Source organism: Salmo salar, chromosome ssa20 (genome assembly GCF_905237065.1).
Source record: "Salmo salar chromosome ssa20, Ssal_v3.1, whole genome shotgun sequence".
NCBI lineage: Eukaryota > Metazoa > Chordata > Actinopteri > Salmoniformes > Salmonidae > Salmo > Salmo salar.
In genome coordinates, this window is record NC_059461.1 from 30,834,005 (window position 1) to 30,857,990 (window position 23,986).

General features: G+C 41.5%; 2 protein-coding genes across 4 annotated transcripts in view; both read left to right on the forward strand.

Moving 5' to 3' along the window:
• The window catches only part of LOC106580415 (synaptic vesicle glycoprotein 2C), a 64,652-nt gene extending 55,378 nt beyond the window's left edge, over positions 1-9,274 (forward strand). For both annotated transcript variants that reach the window (XM_014161451.2, XM_045703212.1), the window contains 9 exons: positions 798-931; positions 1,764-1,853; positions 2,529-2,639; positions 2,748-2,836; positions 3,265-3,429; positions 3,734-3,867; positions 4,093-4,299; positions 4,533-4,692; positions 4,841-9,274. In XM_014161451.2, the coding sequence (XP_014016926.1) occupies positions 798-931; positions 1,764-1,853; positions 2,529-2,639; positions 2,748-2,836; positions 3,265-3,429; positions 3,734-3,867; positions 4,093-4,299; positions 4,533-4,692; positions 4,841-5,024 (1,274 nt within the window). In that variant the 3' untranslated portion in view covers positions 5,025-9,274. The remainder of the gene's footprint in view (positions 1-797; positions 932-1,763; positions 1,854-2,528; positions 2,640-2,747; positions 2,837-3,264; positions 3,430-3,733; positions 3,868-4,092; positions 4,300-4,532; positions 4,693-4,840) is intronic.
• Positions 9,275-12,640: 3,366 nt separating this feature from the next.
• LOC106580416 (ras GTPase-activating-like protein IQGAP1) overlaps positions 12,641-23,986 on the forward strand; it is an 83,993-nt gene continuing 72,647 nt past the window's right edge. Inside the window, exons 1-2 of one of the 2 annotated variants that reach the window (XM_014161454.2) lie at positions 12,641-13,134; positions 22,953-23,052. In XM_014161454.2, the coding sequence (XP_014016929.1) occupies positions 13,089-13,134; positions 22,953-23,052 (146 nt within the window). In that variant the 5' untranslated portion in view covers positions 12,641-13,088. The remainder of the gene's footprint in view (positions 13,135-22,952; positions 23,053-23,986) is intronic. The other variant, XM_014161455.2, reaches the window with a different exon arrangement.

A 23,986-nucleotide genomic window follows, 5' to 3' on the forward strand; every position in this document is an offset into this window, starting at 1 on the left:
GTTCACATTACAAGACTCCCATAACACCATTCAAAACATTGTTTGAGTGAAAGATCTAGAGCTCTCCACCTGATAAGAATACATCTGATATCATTCAACCAGTCTTCCCAAGGGACCCATATGCAGTTCAATTGCATTGCTGGTGATCTTGCTATTCTGAATTGCTGGATAATTGTTGCCTGACTCATACTGAATTTAATTCAGCTGCTCTATCGATCGATCCATCTGAACCTACAGCACCATCCTAGAAGTCGTTTGTGCTGACGTCAAAATTTTGTGATTCATGATTCATGTAGGCCAGCTCTCATCCAACCCATCGGTTTCTGGGACCAATCAGAACGGTTTGATTGGTTCGCATTCGAGAAGTTGTCAGAGAAGAAGCAAATCCAGACTCATTGTGGTGAAGAAACGTTAGTGGGCGTGCCGTTTGGCCGGAGCGATGTGGAAGAGTAGCCCGGCAAGGATAATTGCCAGCTGGTTTAAAATGTCCTTTTCTTTCCTTTCCGTGTTGGGTGTGTGGTCTTCCAGAATAAACACCATAGGAACTGTGCAAATAGAACAGACATCACGTCACCAAGGGAAGCAACAATCAGTTGCTCAAAGTAACTTAAAAAAAAACCCCACTTCTGATAATGTTGAGTTACTATGAACTATGAGACCAACGACAAGATAAATATTGTATGAATAAAAAAGAGGCTCCCTCTCTTGAGAATGTGACCCTAATGTAAAATATGCTGATGTGTTCTCTTGTGTGTGATTGGTTGCTGATGGGTTCTCTTGCGTGTGATTGGTTACAGGCTGGAGTTTCAGTATGGGTTCGGCCTACCAGTTCCATAGTTGGAGGGTGTTTGTGGTGGTCTGCGCCCTGCCCTGCGTCTGTGCTGTGGTGGCTCTCACCTTTATGCCTGAGAGCCCCAGGTTTTACCTGGAGGTAAGGTAAAGCATTATGGGAAATGGGGTTTTAGGGAGAATGTTTGCCCCTCACAGGCTACATCAGTGGGGGAATCATAGGAGGTTGGAGGGAGGAGCTATAGGAGGACGTGCTCGTCGTAATGGCTGGAATGGAATCCATGGAACTGTATCAAACATATGGAATCCACATGTTTGACTCCGTTACATTAATTCCATTCCAGCCATTACAATGAGTCCATTATCCTTTAGCTCCTCCCACCAGCCTCCTCTGGTGGGCATGAATGGTCTCAGATTTTCAATTCAAGAGTTTCATTCTGAACAGTTTAGGCAACTAATAGGCAACTGTAGACCAATCCATTCCCAGATAGGCATGTAGCCCAGTTAATCCATCATTTAAGTCTGATAGTTGGTTATCATTAGCCCAGGGCCCTTAGCCTAAGGCCCAATAGAAACTATTTCCTCAGAAAACCATTGAACAGAGTGCATTATCCTAGGTTACTATCATGTTTAAGAGTGTTTGTAAAAGTTTGAGATAATTTGTTCTTTAACAGAAAGGCCTATGAGGCAAACAGTGAGTCAGCCTAATGTTTCAGCAGCAGAGGCCTTGGCTACACATTCCATGCCATTTCGCATGGTTTGCCTGCGATGGCAAATAAGAAAGCAAAAGGTCCGTGACAGTAGGCCTGTTACTGTAGGAGAATTACCCTTTGAAGTAAAATGAGTCATCATTGTCGTGACTCCTGTCATCTCAGCCCTTCTCCTCCTGTGTGAGCATGACTGTCACGGAGGAGCGCTCCCGGTTCTTTCTCCGTTAATCCCGTTAATTCCCTCCGGTTTCTCCCTCCTGTCAGGTGGGGAAGCATGATGAGGCTTGGATGATCCTCAAGCAGATCCATGACACCAACATGCGAGCGCGTGGGCAGCCGGAAAAAGTCTTCACCGTGAGTTTTTTCCAGCCTGTGCTCCTGTTTGCTCCTCACAGTAGAAAGGAAATTGGCTTATAACCGCCACCACGGTGACCTGTTAAAATCTGTGCTGAGAATCATATCTGTGATATGAGAAGGTTTTGAAAGGTGATTTGTGTCATTCGAACACACGATGGAAAGGAGCATCCCAATCGATCCGCATTTAGAGCTTTGAATTTGGAGTCAGATTTAAAGCCTTTCAAACCTCTGATACAAACCTCTTTAAAGTAAAATAAAGCTCTAGCACACCATGATACAACTGTAGCCTATATTTTTCAGCTGGAGGTTTTTGCTGCTAATGCAATAGCATAAGGGCGCAATTATTCTGGCATTGCAAAACCTGGGTATCATCTCTTTAAGGACTGTGCATAGCCTACATGTTTCCATGAGCAAATCAAATTGCAATGTAAAATAGTTGTGGATACTGTAAGCGAACCAGGTCAATTCCAATTCCTCTCAGAGGTGGCTCCAGGGTCCGTGTTTCCTTGTACCACCCAGAGAGGGATATCCAATGAAGGGATGATACACAGATGACCTTCCAGTTACATTTCTCCACCAGCAGTAGCCTACATGAAAGAAACAGCATTAACATGACTTTTGACTGAATTATGTTGTTATTGAAAACTCAATTTCCCATCATTCCCATCCCAGGTGAACAGAATCAAGATCCCCAAGCATCTGGATGAGCTGGTGGAGATGAAGTCAGAGTCTGGGAACGCAGTCTCCAAGGTCCTCTTCAGGTCAAAGACAGAGCTACGTGGGGTGGGTTTTCTCTGCCTCTCCACCTGTTGGCTCGGTAGATGGTCATGATATCCTGCACTGCACACTCACAAATCATCATTGATGTGTCTCTCTTCTTTCTCCATGCAGATCTTGGTTAACTTTATTAAGTGTTTTGACTACCCTCTGAAAGAAAACACTATCAAGCTGGCTATTGTGTGGTTTACACTATCATTTGGGTAAGCTTTGTGTTGTAATGTAATAGACTGCCGCTCCCACCCTCTCTTGATAGAACGTTTTGTTTCTCCATTTAGAGATGTACATAGAAGTCAGAATAGGCTAATTTCCTTCGTCAGGAAATAGCAGAGACTTGAGCTTGGAGAACTACTGAATCAATACACTTTCATTGGGCTCTCCTCTCAGTGTGACAGGATGGGAATGCAAGCAGCCTGAGGAAAATAAAAAATCCAACACAAATGTTGTATTCTTCCCCTATAGTGCCAATACATTTAGACAGTCTGGTTTAATATACTGTAAAGATCTGTCTTTCTGCACATTTGTTAACTGATATCCACTGATTTGACTCCCTACACCCAATCCCTTGTGGTACGTACATAACCTAACCTGTGTGTTTGCGACGCCACTGTATCTGTGTGTGTGGATGCAGGTACTACGGCCTGTCTGTGTGGTTCCCTGACGTCATCAAGCATCTTCAGGCAGACGACTATGCCTCCAAGGTGAAGACCCACAGCAACGAACGCATCGAGGACTTCACCTTCAACTTCACCCTGGAGAACCAGATCCACACCAACGGGGTCTTCATCAGCGACAGGTAGGAAGGAAGGAGAAAACTTCCACACTAATGAATCATGGTCAAGTAGTTATAACTTCATCCTCAATGAAAAGGGGACTTTATAGACTAAAATGGAGTATGGATGAAAAATGTGAATCATTATTATGGCACTTTTATATTCATATGGCATGTTGATTTATCTGCACTGTCCCTGTCAACTAGATAAGATGGATCAACTTTATTAAGTTGAATACAGAATAGCCACCAAGGATGTCTCTGTAAAATGTAGGCGTTAGTAACTAACCATGTCCACACATACACTTTCCTCTGTTGATCGGTCCAGATTTGTTAATATGAAGTTGAAGTCCGTCACCTTCATTGACTCCACCTTCCGTAACTGCTACTTTGACGACGTGACGTCGGTGGGATCCTACTTCCGGAACTGTACCTTCATCGAGGCATTCTTCTACAACACTGGTAAGAAAGACGGAGAGATGGACAGAAACACTTTTCTTCTAAGCCATCACTCCTGAATCAAAAGAGTTATGTTCCATTTTGCATAGGCAACACAGACACAGTATATGGTTTCATACACAGTATATGGTTACACAGAGAGCGTTATAATGTTTGCTGAATGGGTATTGTGCTTTCTCAGCTATTATCCTGTGTCAGCCAGGCTTCTTTCCCTATTTTTGATGGCAGACATCGATGACTCAAAACTGATAGACGGCACAGAGGTGATCAACAGCTCGTTCCACCACAACAAGACGGGCTGTCAGATGACGTTTGACGACGACTACAGCGCCTACTGGGTCTACTTTATCAACTTCCTGGGAACTCTAGCTGTTCTACCCGGCAACATTGTTTCTGCACTGCTCATGGATAAGATTGGACGCCTTTCGATGTTAGGTACATACAGGGACAGTCTGCGTAGTCTGTTCTTAGGGCTACCTTTGTTATGAGCATTACTGTAGAGTGTTCAAATAATAAATTATGTGTGTGTGTGTGTGTGTGTGTGTGTGTGTGTGTGTGTGTGTGTGTGTGTGTGTGTGTGTGTGTGTGTGTGTGTGTGTGTGTGTGTGTGTGTGTGTGTGTGTGTGTGTGTGTGTGTGTGTGTCTGTGTCTGTGTGTGTATGGGACAGGTGGCTCCATGGTTCTGTCAGGGATCAGTTGTTTCTTCCTGTGGTTCGGCACCAGTGAGTCGATGATGATCTTCATGCTGTGCCTTTACAACGGCCTGAGCATATCAGCCTGGAACTCACTGGACGTGGTCACCACAGAGTCCTTCCCTACAGACAGGAGGTATGGTTAGCAGAATAATAGGAATACTCCATTTCTATGTGTACACAACACGCATGCACAAACACACAAATATACTTACAAAACCTTTTAAATCACTAAATTGCATTTGTAATTTGTTTCTGTCTCTCTCTCTTTCTTTCTCTCTCAGAGGGACAGGTTTTGGGTTCTGTAATGCTCTGTGTAAGTTAGCTGCCGTGTTGGGGAACATGATCTTTGGGTCGCTGGTTGGCATCACCAAGGCCATCCCCATCCTCCTGGCCTCATCTGTGCTGGTGTGTGGAGGTCTGGTGGGGCTCCGGCTGCCTGATACTCGGGCCAACGTCCTCATGTAGCCCCAGGAAGGACCACCTCATCTGGGGAAGACCTGGGCCAAACCTGGGGACGGCATGGGAAACAAGGAGCAGAATGGTGCAAAGGGTTTAGTTCAAATGTTTCCTTATGGATTTTGATATTTGATTTCTTTATTGCCCCTTCTGGTCTCACAGGGAGTTCAATTGCATAACCCCCCCATCCCATATCTCTTTGAAACAGTATACTTTTACTTTGTCAATGTATTTATGTACAGGACCCAAGTACCAGACCTTCTGGATACATCCCTGGGGTCGAGCGAGAACTCCTATTTCTTAGTGAATGTATTGTTTGGGAATGTCACAACACCCCTCTAAGATTAAATCAATATTTTAATGTTATTTTATCATGATATAATCATAACAGTTAGTGGATATTTTAGTTAAGCTTGTGGCTCATTGGCTATCTATATGACTTATTGCCTGTGGATTATGTCCATCCATACCATCATAGTATTAGCTGTGAAGGAAACCCTGGGGGTCCTGTAGTCTGTTCTATAGTTGGTTGATGTGAAGTCTAGATCAGTGGTGTATGTGTGAGGAAATATCAGTGTCAATGGCTGTCGGCTATGAGTTGGCTGGTGGAATCAGCACTGGGTTAGTGCTATGAGAGTTGTGTAGATATCAGTAGTGCCTGTTGCGTTGTACTGTATGAGCACAGTTTGTCTGGAGCCATTGCAGGGACAGGGTTAGTGAGTGCTGTAAATATCAATGTGTTTTTATTAGGCCAAAACAGATGGAGGAGAGAGGGAAAAACAAGCTGTAATGAGCACAGCCAGCCTGCTGTGGGAGAGAAGGGGGAATAGATGATCAGAAAGACTGGAGAGATCACACAGCTGCAACACAGGTGGCCTGGACAGAGAGACAGACAGACTGGCAGGGAGGCAGAACCAGAGAGAGAACAAGTGTATTTCTGGGCTACCGTGAAGAGTATAGATGGATCTTTGTCAGGCTTGACGTGTTCTCCTGTCTTTTCACCTGATGTTTGTACTGTATGTACCCTGCACTTGTTATGTCTGCTGGATATGTGCACATACCCTGAACCGTCAACCATCTAGAGTCATGGTGATGGACAGGATTTAACCTGCAGGAGCTGGTTTGAAGCCTAGCTTCTCACAGATAACATCAGAAACTATTATAGCATGTTCGTTTATTAGTTTACGCTGACAGATGCATAACGAGGTTTTTATCAGTGTTCTGCCCCACACTATCACATTCACATATAGACACTCAGATCTCCAAGCCCTTTGCACAAGTTCTCTACCCAAGAATAAAAAGGCCATATTTAATAACTTGAATTATTGTTATTTTAAGTGTACATACTAAATCTATCAATATGTCTTAAGATATTTACATTATTTGCAGGTATGTATCTGCACCTATTCTAAACTTTTTGTTGGGGAAAATGTAAGAATCCCTTTTTTTTCTGCAAAAAATATTGTTCTCTCCTCCTATATGTTGTATTGTATGCAGGCTCGCAGAAAGGGCTTTGTTAATGTTCAGCCTTTTGATTTGGCGTTTCTGTTTAACGTCGCTTGTGGCATTGAATTTATATAGACATGTCATGCTGCTTCCTATTCAAGATACTGAAGGGCCTTTTTTTAAATGTGCCTCTCCTTCGCTGGAGCGTTCTCCGCATAGAAGGGTACAGGAGGTAAACAGGAAGTGAACTGTGTGTGTGGTGTGTGATGTCCCTTCTCACCACAGTCAGCATTTTTAAGTACATCATTACATTGGTGTGACCGTGACAGACGTGTGAAGGTACAACATCCATCCTATCCGTTTCATATGTTTAAAAAAAGATGCCCTCCCCTTTTGAGATGAAGTTGGAAGATGATCTCATTTAAACTGAATTGGGGAGATCAACTACCATTTTAGAAAAACTGAGAGCAATAAGCTATTTATTAACTACTTGCATAAGAGTGAGTGTAACTGCTTGCATATTTTAAGCAATTTTTTTAAGTTTTACAACTTTTTGAGTAAACAATTTCAGTGCTTGTTATAAATTTAAAAAAATGAAACACCATACTGATAATTTGGAAGACATTTTAGAATCAGTAACAAAATCTTATATTTTTTGGAAGGCTTTTAGCCATATATACAAACTGTGTACACAATGAACATGATTCAATACAAAGTTAAGTTACAAATCTTACACTTTATAATGGAATTTCATTAGTGCTAATGTTCCCCTGTCTAAAATGTCACCCAAATTTGGCAAATGCATCTGATGTTTACAAGCAATCCTGTAGAAATCTGTTGTTATTACTGTAAACAGTATGATCTCCAGGTCTACATACTGTAGCTCTATAGTGTTTTCATATCCAATTCACAGGTCTACATCTCTACATGGCTCTATAGTGTTTTCTGTGGTTTACTGCCGGTGTAGCACGCCTGTTTCTGTGTGTGTCGTTTCTGTGAGTATATCGTAGTTTTAGTAGTCCACTGTATCAAAACTGCTGTCTGCTTGCCCCCTCCTCATATCTAAAGAAAAGGGCAGGCTTCCAATAATGGGTACATGTAGGTGTGTGCGCTTGTGTTGTTTGCTTTACATCGTCTTGGATACAGGAAAGTCTGTTTTCTGATTGTTTGTGTCTTGGTATGCATTACAAATTAGCAACAACTGAATTTTTGATGACTTCATGATTTTAAAGTGATGACATTATCAACAAAACTTGAGTATTTATAGTAGTAGCAGTGACATGGCAAAGCCATTCTGATTAGGCTGATGTCAAACCAAAGCTACTGACTACTGTTACCACCTCAGCAGTGATATGCATTCAATAAGGTACCAGTTGTTTATGAACAAGAATTGCAGCTATATGATGGTACTGGATGTGTTTAAACCTTGCCTCTTAACCTAATTGTGACAGCATTGACTATGGTATCTTACAAAAGATAAATAAGTATCTCTTTCTTTTGTTTTCTGGGGGGAGGTTATTGTATGAGTGTGTGTTTGCTTGCGTGTGTGTATGTGTGTGTGTAAATATTGTACATAATCAATGCTGTAATTTGTGGACTTCTGAGTTCATTCTGTATGCTTTTTGATTGAGTGATGCATCTCCAGCTTTGTTCAAGCGATAACTCCATGTTGTACATCTGTGTCTCCTCGACTACTGTGTATATAAACTTGCATGCGTGTATGAAAACTTCTTCTTTTGTGTTCTTACTATAATCTTCTACCAGAAGAAAATAAAATCTTTTTTTTTTAGAAAAAAGTGAATGTATCACTCTAGTTAGTTTTTGTTTGGCCATTTTGTTGAAGTGAACAAGGTGTGTACTCAGATTAATATAGATGTGTATATTATTGTGAAAAGAATGCCAATCGTGGGATGACTGTACGTACAGAGGTCTATAAACATGAAGCTGTGTAGAGAAATATTTGCCAAATGATGCCCTGCGAATATTGTTTTAATTAAAGGGGAATGACAGGAATAGCAGACAGTGCTGTTTATGAGCGTCACGTATATGAAATAAAGAATGATGTTCTCTAGCAAATTAAATCATGTGTTCCTCTGCATATAAAGCTACACAACATTGAGTACATTGCAGCTTACATAGATAGGTCTACTGCAGGTAATTTTGGAGACAATATTATGTCAGAGTGCATGCACACTGGAGCGCATTGGCCCAAAAATACTACACCTCAATAATAATAATAATAGCATTGTTTAGTTCTGCGCTCTCACAATCACAACTCAAAAAGATTTAATCGTATGAGTTACTGTGCCTTCAATGTTTGCAAATCAGATATCAATTGTTGTTGGGAATAAAGAAGGTCCATTTTCAATTAGTATTGTTGGGTTCTGAGAATATGAAATATACTTATTCATGTCACTGAGGGAGAGAGGGTAATGTATAACATTTACATTATGTCAGGATATGTTATTGTTAGCCATCAGGGATCCTATGGGAGAAGAGACAGTCTGGTACCAGACACCATGACAGACGTTAGTTGAGCAGGGAAGCGATCACATGTGGCAGGCATTGATAAGGGGAGAGATCTTTGGATTAGACTTCAAGGGGGTTGAGGTCATGTCAGGTCACCTTAAGGGAGAAGGAAGGGTTTATTACCCCATCACTTTGTCTTCCTATCGAACCATAAAATATGTAAGGGTTGGAGAGAAGGAGGAGTGCATCTAAATTGGACTATATATACACTTGGGTTGGTGGAAACATGTTTTGTCTGATGCAGCTGTATTGATCCTCTGGGAGAATAAACTTGGTTAAGCTTTCATAGTGTCCGTTGAGTTTTTTACTCTGAGAATTAGAACCTAACAGTATAGTCTACTATAATTCCAGTCTATAAAGTAGGAAAAGATACAGTTGAACCAAAGTGAGGGCTTATGGTATTAGTTTTAAACAACAACACAAACAACAGCAACAATAAAGACATTTCCATATTCACTGCCTTGTTTTCATAGCTAGTAGGCATTAAGCATATAAAGTAATTACATTTACCCCTGGCTTTTCCCTTTTAATTAGAAAAATAAACCTTCCAACAAAACAAACAGATAAAATGTACATATAAATTTAACTTGGAATTTGGAGTTAATGCCTTCTCACACACAGTATTTGAAAATGTCTACAATGGAATGCCTGCTTATTGCCCTGCAAAGGCAACATTAGCACGGTCTGTCAGCCTACAGTGCATTTGGAAAATGTTCAGATCTTTTCCCAGATTTTGTTACTTTGCAGCTTATTTCTTGCAAATGTATAAAAAACTAAAACAGAAATACCTTATTTACATAAGTATTCAGACCCTTTGCTATGAGACTCAAACTTGAGCTCAGGTGCATCCTGTTTCCATTGATCATCCTTGAGATTTTTCTACAACTCGATTGGGGTCCACCTGTGGTAAATTTAATTGATTGGACATGATTTGGAAAGGCTCACACCTGTCTATATCAGGTCCCACAGTTGACAGTGCATGTCAGAGCAAAAACCAAGCCATGAGGTTGAAGGAATTGTCCGTAGAGCTCCAAGACAGGATTGTGTCGAGGCACAGATCTGGGGAAGGGTGCTAAAAAAATGCAGAAGTATTGAAGGTCCCCAAGAACACAATGGCCTCCATTAACCTTAGATGGAAGAAGTTTGGAACCACTGTTCCTAGAGCTGACTGCCTGGTCTAACTGAGTAAGTGGGGGAGAAGGACCTTGGTCAGGGAGGTGACCGAGAACCCGATGGTCACTCTGACAGAGCTCTAAAGTTCCTCTGTGGAGCTGGGAGAACCTTCCAGAAGGACAACCATCTCTGCAGCACTCCACCAATCAGATGGAAGCCACTCCTCAGTAAAAGGCACATAACAGCCCGATTGGAGTTTGCCAAAAGGCACCTAAAGAATTTCAGACCATGAGAAACAAGATTATTTTGTCTGATGAAATCAAGATTGAAGTTTTTGACCTGAATGCCAAGCGTCACATCTGGAGGAAATCTGGCACCATCCCTACAGTGAAGCATGGTGGTGGCAGCATCATGCTGAGGGGATGTTTTTCAACGGCAGGGACTGGGAGACTAGTCAGGATCGAGGCAAAGTTGAATGGAGCAAAGTACAGAGAGCTCCTTGATGAAAACCTGCTCCAGAACGCTCAGGACCTCAGACTGGGGTGAAGGTTCACCTTCCAACAGGACAATAACCCTAAAACCACAGGTAAGACAACGCAGGAGTTGTTTCGGGAGAAGTTTCTGAATGTCCTTGAGTGGCCCAGCCAGAGCCCGAACTTGAACCTGATCGAACATCTCTGGAGAGACCTGAAAATAGCTGTGCAGCGATGCTCCCCATCCAACCTGACAGAGCTTGAGAGGATCTGCTGCGAATAATGGGAGAAACTCCCTAAATGCAGGTGTGCCAAGCTTGTAGCGTCATACTCAAGAAGACTTGAGGCTGTAACCGCTGCCAAAGGTGCTTCAATTTAATACATTTGCCAAAAAATGTAAAAACCTGTTTTTGCTTTGTCATTATGGGATATTGTGTGTAGATTGATGAGGGGAAGAAAACAATTTAATACATTTTAAAATAAGGCTGTAACGTAACAAAATGTGAAAAAGGTTGAGGGTATACTTTCCGAATACTTTCCAAATTCACTGTACATGCATTTCTCAGGCCTGTTCAGAAACCCATTAGCTAAACTATCAGGGACTAAAAAGCATGGCTGAGTAATCCAAAGGAATTGTGTTTAGTGGTCCCTATGGGTGTGTCCAAAATTCTTCCTCTTCCCCCTTTATAGTGCACTACTTTCACCATAGCCCGATGGGCACTTATTGTGCACTACTTTGACCATAGCCCTATGGGCACTTATTGTGCACTTCTCTAACCAGCGCCCTATGGGCCCTTACAGTGTACTATTTTTGACCAGAGCTATATGGGGCCTGGTCAAAAGTAGTGCATCACTCAGAACCCCCTCAACCTGCTGACCCAGGGCCTAACTACAGCATTTGGGGCCCTGGAGCATCAACCTCCTGGAGCCCCCCACCCCCAGGAGGTGTTGAAATGCAGCTAACTTCCTGCATTTCAACACATTTTGCCATGGTACAGAAAGAAACATTTGCAGTGTTATAATGGAATTCTACACATTTTGTCATGAGATAAAGAGAAAATGTTTTAAAGCTAATTTCCTGCAATTCTACACTTTTTGCCATAAGGCAGGTATTTTTTTTTTTTTGCTGTTTCATAACTCCTCTCATGCTTTTATTTAGAATGTGTGATGACGCTGAGAGAAAATGTTGCAGTTTTAAAGCTAATTTCCAGTTATTTTACACATTTTGCCATGAGGCTGAGAGAAAATCTGCAGTTTTAAGCGAATTTCCTGCTATTCTACACATTTTGCCCTGAGGCTGAGAGAACATTTGGCATTTTTAAAGCTAATTTCCTGTAATTCTAAAAATGTTGCTATCATAATATGCTATCTGGGGGCCTCCGACCTCCAGGGAGCTCCAAACCCCAAACGTGCCAAGCGTGTCTTTTCGGTAATCCGGTTTTTGCAGAACCTAACCTTGATGTGTGAAGTGAAACCCTCTGATGTCTAAAAGCCTAACCAACTTCACCATGCATTTTTCCATAAACCAATCAGATACACTTTTTATACCCTTTTATTGTAATGATTCCACTGACACCCATTTCATTTGCTGTCTTGAGGGTATATTGTTTCCCTCATTCTGACAGCAAGAGATGGACAGCTGTCATGATAAATTGGTCGCCAGGTGGTGCTGGGGACAGCTAGATAATTAGAGCGTCAGATCAGGGGCGTATTCATTACGCCAATTCTGTTGCAAAACGTTTAAACGGGAGCAAACGGAACACAATTCGGGAGGGATTTTCCTGAATTTGTCCAATTGTAACTCTCGTTTTAGTTGCAAAACGTTCCCTTTTGCAACTGTTTGGCTAATGAGTACACCCCAGGGGTGTATTCATTACTCGGATTATGTTGCACAACGTTTGGTCTGTTGAAGCTATGAGCTATGGCAAGAATAGCTCAAAGAGAAACAACAGTCCATCATTACTTTAATTCTTTACTCGGATTCCGTTGCAAAATGTTTGGTCGGTTGCACAACGTTTTACAACGGAAACCGTCTACTTTAGGAACCATATGGAAGCAAACGGGACGAAGGAAAAGGGAGCTACCATCATTAGTCCAATATAAACGCGTTTTCGTTGGGAAACGTTTTCCGTTTGAATTAAACGGTTTCCGTTGCAAAACGTTGCGCAACCGACCAAACGTTTAGCAACGGAATCCGAGTAAAGAATTTACCCCAGTTCAGAGCGCACTGACTGTGAACACTTACACTGAGACAGAGGAAACCTCAAGCACTTTCTGACATGACCCAGCAAAGGTGAACAACGCGATGGGAGTTCTGCTGAGAAAGTGACAGGAGGCATTTCGACGAAAAGGAAGTTTAGAAAACTAGAAGTTAATCTTCTCTCGATAGTGTCACAACTAAGAATATTTTTTTGACTCATCTTAAAACCAAAAGCGCGGCTTATGGTTTTCTGATAGCTAGCATTGGTTGGGTAACATTCATCAAGTTCATAACCGGGGGAACAGAGGCAGGATGTACTATGAAGAAAAAGCTAATTCACACAAGCCACGTTATGGAAGTAAGTAAAAGTGACCTAACCCACCATTTTTTAAAGTTAATTCAATCGACATAGTTTTTATTGTAGCTTTCATATTTTAAGTGGTTTTGTAAGCGCTGTTTTGGCAGGGCACACCTCGCGCGTATGTGGCCTTATAGCGGAATGTTCGATGATGAGCCACAGGTGTTTATTGGAGCTACCATTTTTATCAATTTAATCTTTATTTAACTAGGCAAGAAACACCATAGGACTACTGTACATGTGCACCGCAGAACAGCTAGATTTTCACCTTGAATTATATTCTGCATAAACAAGTTAACTTTGAAAAAGGTATCAAACTCTGATGTAATGTTGTCAAATGTGGAATTGTAGGGACATTGTTTGCTAGGGATGGGGAAAAGTATGACACTACTCTGGCCCCAGAGGACTGGAGTTGCCCATCCCTGACTAGTCTGTACTCACTCAAGCTATTGTCAGTGACCCTGACCCTTCATCAGATAAAGTTCTACTAACCATTTGCACCCATAAAGCGAGGGAACAAATGACACCAATTTGAAGTGGCCTGTGTGTGCCCCATATCACCTCAGACAGACATGGTCCATCTTCAACAACTCTGTTTTCTCAATCCAAGAATAGCTCAAATAAGCAAAGAGAAACAACAGTCCATCATTACTTTAAGACATGAAGGTCAGTCAATCTGGAAAATTTCAAGAACTTTGAACGTTTCTTCAGGTGCACTCGCAAAAAACATCAAGCGCTATGATGAAACTGGCTCTCATGATGACTGCCACAGGAAAGGAAGACCCAGAGTTACCTCTGCTACGTTCATTAGTGTTACCAGCCTCAGAAATTACAGCCCAAATAAATGCTTCACAGAGTTCAAGTAACAGACAAATCTCAACATCAACTGTTCAGAGGAGACTGCATGAATCAGGCCTTTGTGGTCGAATTGCTGCAAAGAAACCCCTATTAAAGGACACCAATAAGAAGAGGAGACTTGCTTGGGCCAAGAAACACGAGCAATGGACATTAGACCGGTGGAAATGAGTCAAAATTTGAGATTTTTGTTTCTAACCTCCGTGTCTTTGTGAGATGCAGAGTAGGTGAACGGATGATCTCAGGATGTGTGGTTCCCACTGAGTTGGACTGCAGAGTGAAGTAAAATTTGTCAACAAGTGCTCAGCATATGTGGGAACTCCTTCAAGACTGTTGGAAAAGCATTCCAGGTAAAGCTGGTTGAGAGAATGCCAAGAGTGTGCAAAGCTGTCATCAAGGCAACGGGTGGCTACATTGAAGAATCTAAAATATATTTTGATTTGTTTAACACTTTTTTGGTTACTACATGATTTCATATGTGTCATTTCATGGTGTTGATGTCTTCACTATTATTCTACAATGTAGAAAAAAATAAAAATAAAGAAAAACCCTTGAATGAGTAATTGTCCAAACTTTTGACTGGTACTGTAGATATCTTTACAGTAAAAATACTCATCCTAGTGCACAAGAGTCGACATTTAAGGGTCTCTACAGACAGAAGGCATTTTCCCAGTGGTTGAATATTAACTTTTTGCGATTACTGTTAAGAAATCCACGCATGACTTCTGCATGGGTATTCCAGGAATTTAACAAAGTCAATAAATATCTTGGAAAAAAGGTTTGAAACGCCAATAACATGCTTACCTGTATCACTTTATGCCTGTGTGTTGTTGACAGGATTTAACCTATGCTTAGTCAGACCTGAGAACAAATGGCAAAGTGCAATGGTGAGAGATATTCAATTAGGTAATCAGGTCAATAGTCTTTTTTTCCCTCTACAATTTCAACCAGTAAAAGGATAGTCTAGCTGCATTATCAACTATAGTGGAAATGTCTCAACCGGTTTGTTGGCCTGACATTGTTGTTTACCGGTTTAAAATTAACTGACTAACTGCATAGGTCCAAACAGGAAAGGTTGAAGGTATTGTTTGCCCTGTCTGTCTGTCTGTCTGTCTGTCTGTCTGTCTGTCTGTCTGTGTCACCCATTAACACAAAATGAGGAGTTTATTATTGTAAGGGCAGAGGTGGTCCATAGAAGCTGACTAATGCATTACCATAATTCCGGCACTAATTATCTGTAGGGGTGATCTTTATCTAGGAGTCTTATTTTGGATTTAGCACCCAAGTGAGCTCTTGGGTGAAACCGTCCACAAAAACAGGTTTAGCTGATTTTAATCAGACGCAATTGGGGTTTTAAGCCCAGTAGATGGGTTGGTTGTTTAGCAACAAAACTGATGCGTGGGCAACTATGGGGGAAAAACAGACTGGCTTGGCTTAGATTGTTGACAACATGTAAACTATATTTAGTCTCCAATGTTTATTGAAAACAAATACATTTGCACAATTAGCACTTGTCGCAAAAACGTTGTTACAGTTGTTGGTTAGCTACCTTGTGAATTTTTGCCATATTAGCATGGACAGGAAATCAGTCAAAACAAGACATGGTTTTAAGAACTAAATGAAACGAGGCAGTTTCTTGCTATCTATCTTTAAAAAAATGTTTTACTTAACGAGGCAAGTCAGTTAAGAACAAATTCTTATTTACAATGACGGCCTACCGGGGAACACAACTTAAACCAGCTGCCTTATTCAGGGGAAGAATGACAGATTTTTACCTTGTCAGCTCAGGGATTCGATCCAGCAACCTTTCAGTTACTGGCCCAACGCTCTAACCACTAGGCTACTTGCTACCCCAATCACAACAACACCAGAACTTCTGCCCCATTGAAGCGTGCGCATCGTTTTCATGACGTTGTCAGGTAACCCATCTATAAAAAGCACTGTCTCTGCCTTTTCTGTTTAGTCGATTTGCCTCAAGGCTTCCCCCCTACCTAGAAGTTTGACATGTTTTTATATATCGACTCATTTATTTATATATAGATTATAGGCCTAATGTTAAATTGATCCATTTTCATTGACTCTTATGTAGGTTACTTATAAAATGTATTGGCTTAGGCAAACCTATATAAGAGTCAATATGTTGACTAGCCAAAACCAATCTGATTAGCACAACTCTGGGCTTGGAAGGTCACGCTGTAAGCTGGTTTAAGTTGTGGTCTTTTAATCAGAGACTGATTTAAGACCTTGGTAAGCAGGTGTATGGACTCTTTAGCCAATCAATAACTGTAATTGATCAATTAAGGGGCAGAGAGTAACTAACACTAGCAGTGTGGAATCCCAAACCGGTCCCTTGTTCCTTTGTTGACGCGTGCCTCCGCCATATGAATGAGTGTTCCAAAGCTAAGGGAGAGAAAATGATTGAAGATGTAGTGGCTAATAACCTCCGATAGCCTCTCCCGACATGCACCGCCATATTTTTAGAGTTTGTTCAATTTCATACAAAAGAAAGCTTGTTTGTCTGATTTTGAGGCTTGACACATAAAACAAACGAAATACCTCCCAAATGAAATGTTTAATGTTACTGATGTTTATGGCTTGTAAAATGACATGGGGAATTTGTTCAATTTAATTTCTCGTTTTATTTAAATGTGGAACATGAATTGCATCATTCAAGCCCGAAGTTGATGGGTTCATTGATTCTCTCGTTATTCCCCTCAAAGTTACCCTCTGAGTTTCATCAGCAACACGTGACAATGGAGGGCCCTCGGCACGAGTTGGTAGGGGCGAGGGGCTGGATTGGGATTCATCGCAGGGCTGTGGCCCTCTGACTGGACTTATACACTCCAGAGCAAAGTGGTACTGTCTCTTTATGCTACATCTGGAACCCCTTCTGACATATTTGTACTACTGCACATGGGCCCTCAGCATAGTATGGGGGGACTAAGGCAATATCCCTTTCCCCCAACTCAAGGATTTGATAGCCACATGCATTTAAGAACCCCTCGTGTAACTTAACTTGTTGCTCCCATAGGATAGAGAAACATTACCTTAACAAAGCAATGAGTCAAGTCTATAAATCATGTCCAGTGATGTTCTGACAGATGAAGGCAGTGACAGATTAAACATAGCCCAGCATACTGAGCGCAGGCAGGTCTTCCAGGAAGTTTGAGTGTGGTGTGTGTGTAATGGCTGTGCTGGGGATCCCACGCCTCTGGGGTGAGTGTTTACTCACACTCTGGTCCTCTCCAATAACACAGCTGGCTCAGCAGATTCAGGCTAACGGATGCTCTGACCATAGATCTCCCCCTGGGCCCACACAGCTCAGAGATGGACCCCTGCTGTGTGTGTCCTTTCCTGTGCCTAAACCCTCTCCTGTGCCCCCTTCCCCCTCTCATATTTTCGTATTTGGCATAACAATTTCAGGGCCAACAGACCCTTATAAATTGACCCTTCAATTAGAAGTTCCATGGCTTGTCCAATTAACTTTTGTTTTTAGCAGACCCTTGCATCACAATCTGCCCCTAAGTGAGACTTAAGGTCATTAATCGTTATTGTAAAAGAGAATGTTCACCTGGTTAAATAAAGGCTTAATTAAGACTGGTGAGGAGAGTTTTGTTGGTCGGGTAAACTGGCTTTGTCTGCTGCCTCATTGAGAGTGGGTCACAGGAGCTACAGGGATAGATGTCAGTGAGAGTGGGTCACAGGAGCTACAGGGATAGATGTCAGTGAGAGTGGGTCACAGGAGCTACAGGGATAGATGTCAGTGAGAGTGGGTCACAGGAGCTACAGGGATAGATGTCAGTGAGAGTGGGTCACAGGAGCTACAGGGATAGATGTCAGTGAGAGTGGGTCACAGGAGCTACAGGGATAGATGTCAGTGAGAGTGGGTCACAGGAGCTACAGGGATAGATGTCAGTGAGAGTGGGTCACAGGAGCTACAGGGATAGATGTCAGTGAGAGTGGGTCACAGGAGCTACAGGGATAGATGTCAGTGAGAGTGGGTCACAGGAGCTACAGGGATAGATGTCAGTGAGAGTGGGTCACAGGAGCTACAGGGATAGATGTCAGTGAGATTAGTTCTACAGTAGCGGGCTGATAATTCCTGCACCATTGTTGGGCCTTATCTGCTGGGATTCGTTAGTGAGACTTCTAGGCCTAACTAACTTGTTCATCAGGGTGTAAATACTGCATAGTGGGTTGGATTGTACTGCTCTTTCAAGAGCACAGGAGCAAGTATGACAGTGTCAGCAGCATGCTCAGTTATTCTGATCACCTAAATGGTGTTTGGCGAGATGCAGCCTATCAGTCAGATTGGGCTTGCCTGCATGTGCCTGCTAGACTTCTCCACTCTGGGTCTTGAGGGCAACAAGGGTATTTTTCGAAAGTCACGCCAGTAACATAGCGGTCTAAACTAGTTCAGCCCGTCCCAGTAATAATGGTCCATCAATTACATACTCGCCCACTACATGCATACTGTAGCAGGGTTTCCGAAAATGTGGCACCGGACATTTGACTGGCAGCATTTTGATTTACTGGACATTTGATACATTTACCGGACCCATCTGCATTGGGTACGTAACCTAATTAGGATGTCCACTCACTCTGCTCAGAATGACAGAAATCACATTTACATTATGAAAATTCATATTAACAGAATATGTAAGTCCAGGATGCAACAATGTGCAGTTCTTCTTAATGAATTCTGATGTGCACCTTGAAGATGTTTGAATAACTGTCCACATTTACTTTTCCTCAGCCAACAAGACCAGTAACTAACAGCAAAATCACTAGCCTATGTCATTCTACTATACCCCATAGTACAAACGTTTACCTATTCTATTGGTCAGCTTGTCGAGAAAGAATTTGCCTATTCCAAACAGACTGGGACAGTTGCGGGACGATAGATCCCAAATTCATACAACCAGTAGGCCTAGGCTACATAACAAACTTTAAAAAGCAATGAGTCTGATACAACCAATCAGAACATTTAGCCTAAAATGTTGCTCAGCTATTATTTCTTCACATTTATAAGCGCAGCAATGCACACAAGGCAGTAGGCTACACGTAAATGTTCGTTCCATAATGCAATTTATATCAAGAAAACACTGTTGTCAAAAGGGCACCACACATGTGAACGGTTTCATGTGAGAGATGAAAATATCTGTTAGAAATTTAGAAAGAGGGGAGATCTAATATGCAACAACTAGCATGGGTTGCTAATAATATATTATGACTAGGTTTGTGCCTTTGGCTACTGGACAATAAAAGAAAGTTGCTATAAAATAATTGCCATAGGCTGCCTGCTAAGTCATCTGTTCACATGCAGTTCTCAGAGGCTGCGTTTAGACAGCCCAATTCTGATGTTTTTTTCACGAATTGGTCTATTGACCAATCAGATCAGCTCTGAAAAAATCTGATGTGAAAAGATCTGACGTGATTGGTGAAAAGACCAATTAGTGGAAGAAAAATCAGAATTGGGCTATTTGTCTAAACACAGCCTCTGAGCGATTCGACCATGTGATTTACCGTAACCGCTGTCTGAATACTGAGGTAGTAGGAGGAGAGAGTCAAGTGCTGCATAGTGCAGACCTCTCTTTGGAATATCTGTATTCTTTTGGTTTATTCGGATCCGCTTTTGCTGAAGCAGCAGTTATTCTTCCTGGGGTCCACACAAAAACATAAAACACGACAAGTAACAAAACACTCATAGACAAGAACAGTTACACAAATTTAAAATACAACAATATACAAGCAATACAACAACAAAAAATAGTGTGATTAGTGTGTATGTGCGTGTGTTTGTCATTTCACAGTCCCTATTGTGCCATGAGATGTTTTTGAAAATGTAAAGTAATTTTGCTGGTTGCTTGAGTAATTGGATATGGAAGGGAGTTCCATGCGATCATGGTTCTGTATAATACTGACCGCTGGCGTGAATTCGTTTTGGGGGCATGACTTGTGGGGTATGTACAGTATGGGTGTCTGAACTGTATGTTATTTGATTATGTAGACAATCTGGAATTTTCATTACAGCAATATTTCTCATAACTAGAAGAGAAGCACTGGCATGTTAATGTTAGTTCTGTATGTGCAGTAAAGGGCAAGGTGTGCTGCTCTGTTTTGAGCCAGCTGCAGCTTTGCTAGGTCTTTCTTTGCTGCACTTGACCATATTACCAGACAGTAATCAAGATGGGACAAGACCAGAGCCTGAACCTCTAGTACACTTTATTTTTGTGTCAAAAGCATAATATAATTTATAACAAAAATAATACTCATCTTCACAACAACTTTGTCAATATGACTTGCCCATGATAATTGACCATCAAATGTTATACCTAGGAGTTTAGGTTCCTCACCTTGCTCAATGTTCACTCCCTTTATACACAACTCCAGTTGAGATTTAATGTTTTGAGCCAAATACAATGCTTTTAGTCTTAGATGTATTTAAGACCAGTCTATTATTCATCACCCGTTCTGATGCTGACTGTAACTTCTTATTTAGAAATTCAGTAGGCCCACAGGCTTTTGGTGCTGACATGTAGTGTGTGGAATCATCCTCATACATAGTCATTCTAGCTTCGTATAAGACCAGTGGCAAATAATTTGTAAAAATAGAGAAGTTAATGGCCCAAGGCAACTGCCCTAAGGGACACCGCACTGTACATATCTGATGTTAGAGAAGCTTCCATTGATGAACTCTCTCTGGGTTCTATTGGATAAGTAACCCTTCAACCATGAGATGTAGGTGATGTAAAGCCAAAGCAAGTGAGATTCTTTCAATAACAATTTATGATTAATAACATCAAAGTCTGCACTGAAATCTAACAATACAGCTCCAACTATCATCTTATTATCCATTTATTTTAACCAATCATCAGGCATCTGTGTCAGTGCAGTACAAGTTGAGTGCCCTTATCTATATGCATGCTAAAAGTTCGTACTTGTTTTCTGGAAATTAGCGTTGTATTTTGTCAAACACAATTTTAGCCATCAGTTTACTAAGAACAGGCAGCCATCTGATTGGGCAGCTGTTAGAGCCAGTAAAGGGTGCTGTACTATTTCTAGGCAGTGGAATTACTTTAGCTTCCTTCCATGCCTGTGGACACACTCCTTTAGGCTTTGGTTTAAGCTTTAGCAAATAGGGATGGCAATACAGTCTGCTATCTTTCTAAATGGTTTCACATCAAGGTTGTCTATATCGGGTGGCTTATCATTATTGCTGGATAACAATAGTGTTTTCACATTCTCCCACACGAACTTGACAATTCCAAACCGCAATCCTTTTTCATTATTAGATATTTTATGCAAAAATGATGATTCACTGTTCAATAATGTAATTTAACTTGTAAGTTTTTCCACTTTACTAGTGAAATAATCATTGAAATGATTGGCATTATTAAAAGGTTTTGTTATAAATGACCCATCAACTACAATGAGCGATGGAGATGAATGGGTTTTCTGTCCATGATATCATTTAAAGTACTCAAGTCTTGTTCCATTGTGTTTTATATCAGTTCTTGGTTTGGTAATATAATTTCTTATTTATGTTAAGTTTAGTCACAAAATGTCGCTATTTACAATATGTCAACCAATCAGCTGAGCAGCCTGACTTGTTTGCCATTTTTTTTCTTCATCATTACTTTGAACCATAAAATGTTTTAATTCATAATCAATCCAGGGGGCTCTAACTGTTCTCACAGTTAATCTCTTAACAGGTGCATGCTTGTCAATGCATGAAATGAAGAATTTTACAAATACTTCCAGTGCTGCATCTGGATTCACTTCCTCATACACATCAGACCAACATACATTTTTTACATCTTAACAAAAGATAACACAACCTTTTGGCACTTTGGCTTTCCTTTTTATTGCCACAATGTTATGGTCACTACAGCCAATGGGAACTGATATCACTTTGGAGAAAATAAGATACAATCAATACAAGTGGATGTCACAGATCCAACACTATTGGTATACACTCTAGTTGGTTGAGTGATAACCTGGGTCATATTGCAGGCATTAGTCACAGTAAGAAGATTCCTCTTGAGAGGAAAGCTAGTTGCTAACCGGTCCAGGTCACCCAGAAAATAGATCTCTGTTAACATCACACACACTATTAAGCATTGCAGACCTTATCCAAATACTGACTGTTAGCACTTGGTGGCCTATAGCAGCACCCTGAAATAAGTGACTTTAGATGAGGCAGGTGAACTTGCAAACACAACATTTGACACAACAACATCCTCCTTTAAGCTTTACAGGAATATGGCTCTGAACATATACTGTACAGCAACACCTCCCTCATGGGCATTCCTGTCTTTTCTGTAGATGTTATATCCATGTATTGCTACTGCTGTGTCATCAAAGGAATTATCTAAGTGAGTTTCAGAGATGGCCAGTATATGAATGTTATCCGATGTTAGAAATGGTTCATGAAATCAATAACTAACTAAGGCTACAAATATTAATATGGGCTACCCTTTCCTGGGTAGCTTATCGGAGATGGACATAATGTGGAGAAAAAAATTATAAAATAAAAATATTGTTTGACTGATCTAGTCAGTCGTGTGTGTGTGTGTGCGCGTGATGTGATGTTGGTCTGAAGCTACTGACCAGAAAGCTTGGCTCTCTCACTCCTTCCAGGCTTTTGTAAGGGAGGGTGGACAATGAACTTGTCATAGCAAATGTAAGCAATGTCCCCACGCTCTCTCTAAAGTAAGGTAATAATGTCCCAAGTATCCTACTAGGCAGGTTTCTGATACGTTGCGATTTTTTAAAGAATGAATGCCAAAAAGATCCTATCATGTTGATTATGGTTTTCTGTGTTCTTATGAATCTCTTCATTCACAAGAACACAGAGAGAACTATATCCAGTCCAAGATGATTACAGCAGATGATTCCCACCCTCTCATTACTGGCATTTGTGCATCAGGCTGTAACTGTGTTTTTGTTTCCATCTGCAGCCATTCAGGACGATGAGAGGCTCTCGGCGGAGGAGATGGACGTGAGGAGACGACAGAACATCGCCTACGAGTACCTCTGTCACCTGGAGGAGGCCAAACGGTAAGAGAGGAGGAGTCATGGAGCGTAGGGAACAACAAAATGGTGGCGGAGAAGAAGGCAGACGTTTTACGTGCGCCCAACCGATAGTTTTTTGTTCGTTTATTTTCTTTGTTTTCTGGACATCAGGACTGTGATTACTCACCACGGACTGACAGAATCCTTTTTTTCCTTTAATGAGTCTGTACGCGTCGGGCTCGTCAATGTACTGCTTTCTTGGGAACAGGCACAGATCCCCGTGATTTGCGGGAAGAGGAGGCAGAGAAAAAGGGTCCAGAAGGCGGGCTGCCTTCTGAGAATTCGTAGGCGATCGAATAAACCCCAACTTCCTTCCATTCTGCTAGCAAACGTGCAATCTTTGGACAATAAAATAGATGACTTACGCGGAAGATTAAACTACCGACGGGACATTCAAAACTGTAATATCTTATGCTTCACGGAGTCGTGGCTGAACAACGACACTCAACATACAGCTGGCTGGTTATATGCTGCACCGGCAGGATAGAACAGTGGTGTCTGTTAAGACAAGAGGCGGCAGACTATGTATTTTTGTAATTATCAGCTGGTGCACGATATCTAAGGAAGTCTCGCGCTATCGCTCGCCTGAGATAGTGTGGTCTACAGCTTATCATGAGATAAACTCTCTAGGTAGATAGAGTATCTGTATTTTTCGTAGCTGTTTACATACCACCACAGTTAGAGGCTGGCACTAAGACAGCGTTGAATGAGCTGTATTCCGCCATAAGCAAACAAGAAAACGCTCACCCAGAGGCGGCGCTCCTAGTAGCTGGAGACTTTAATGCAGGGAAACTGAAATCCGTTTTACCACATTTCTATCAGCATGTTAAATGTGCAACCAGAGGAAAAAAACTCTGGACCACCTTTACTCCACACACAAAGACGCACAGAAAGCTCTCGCTCACCATCCATTTGGATA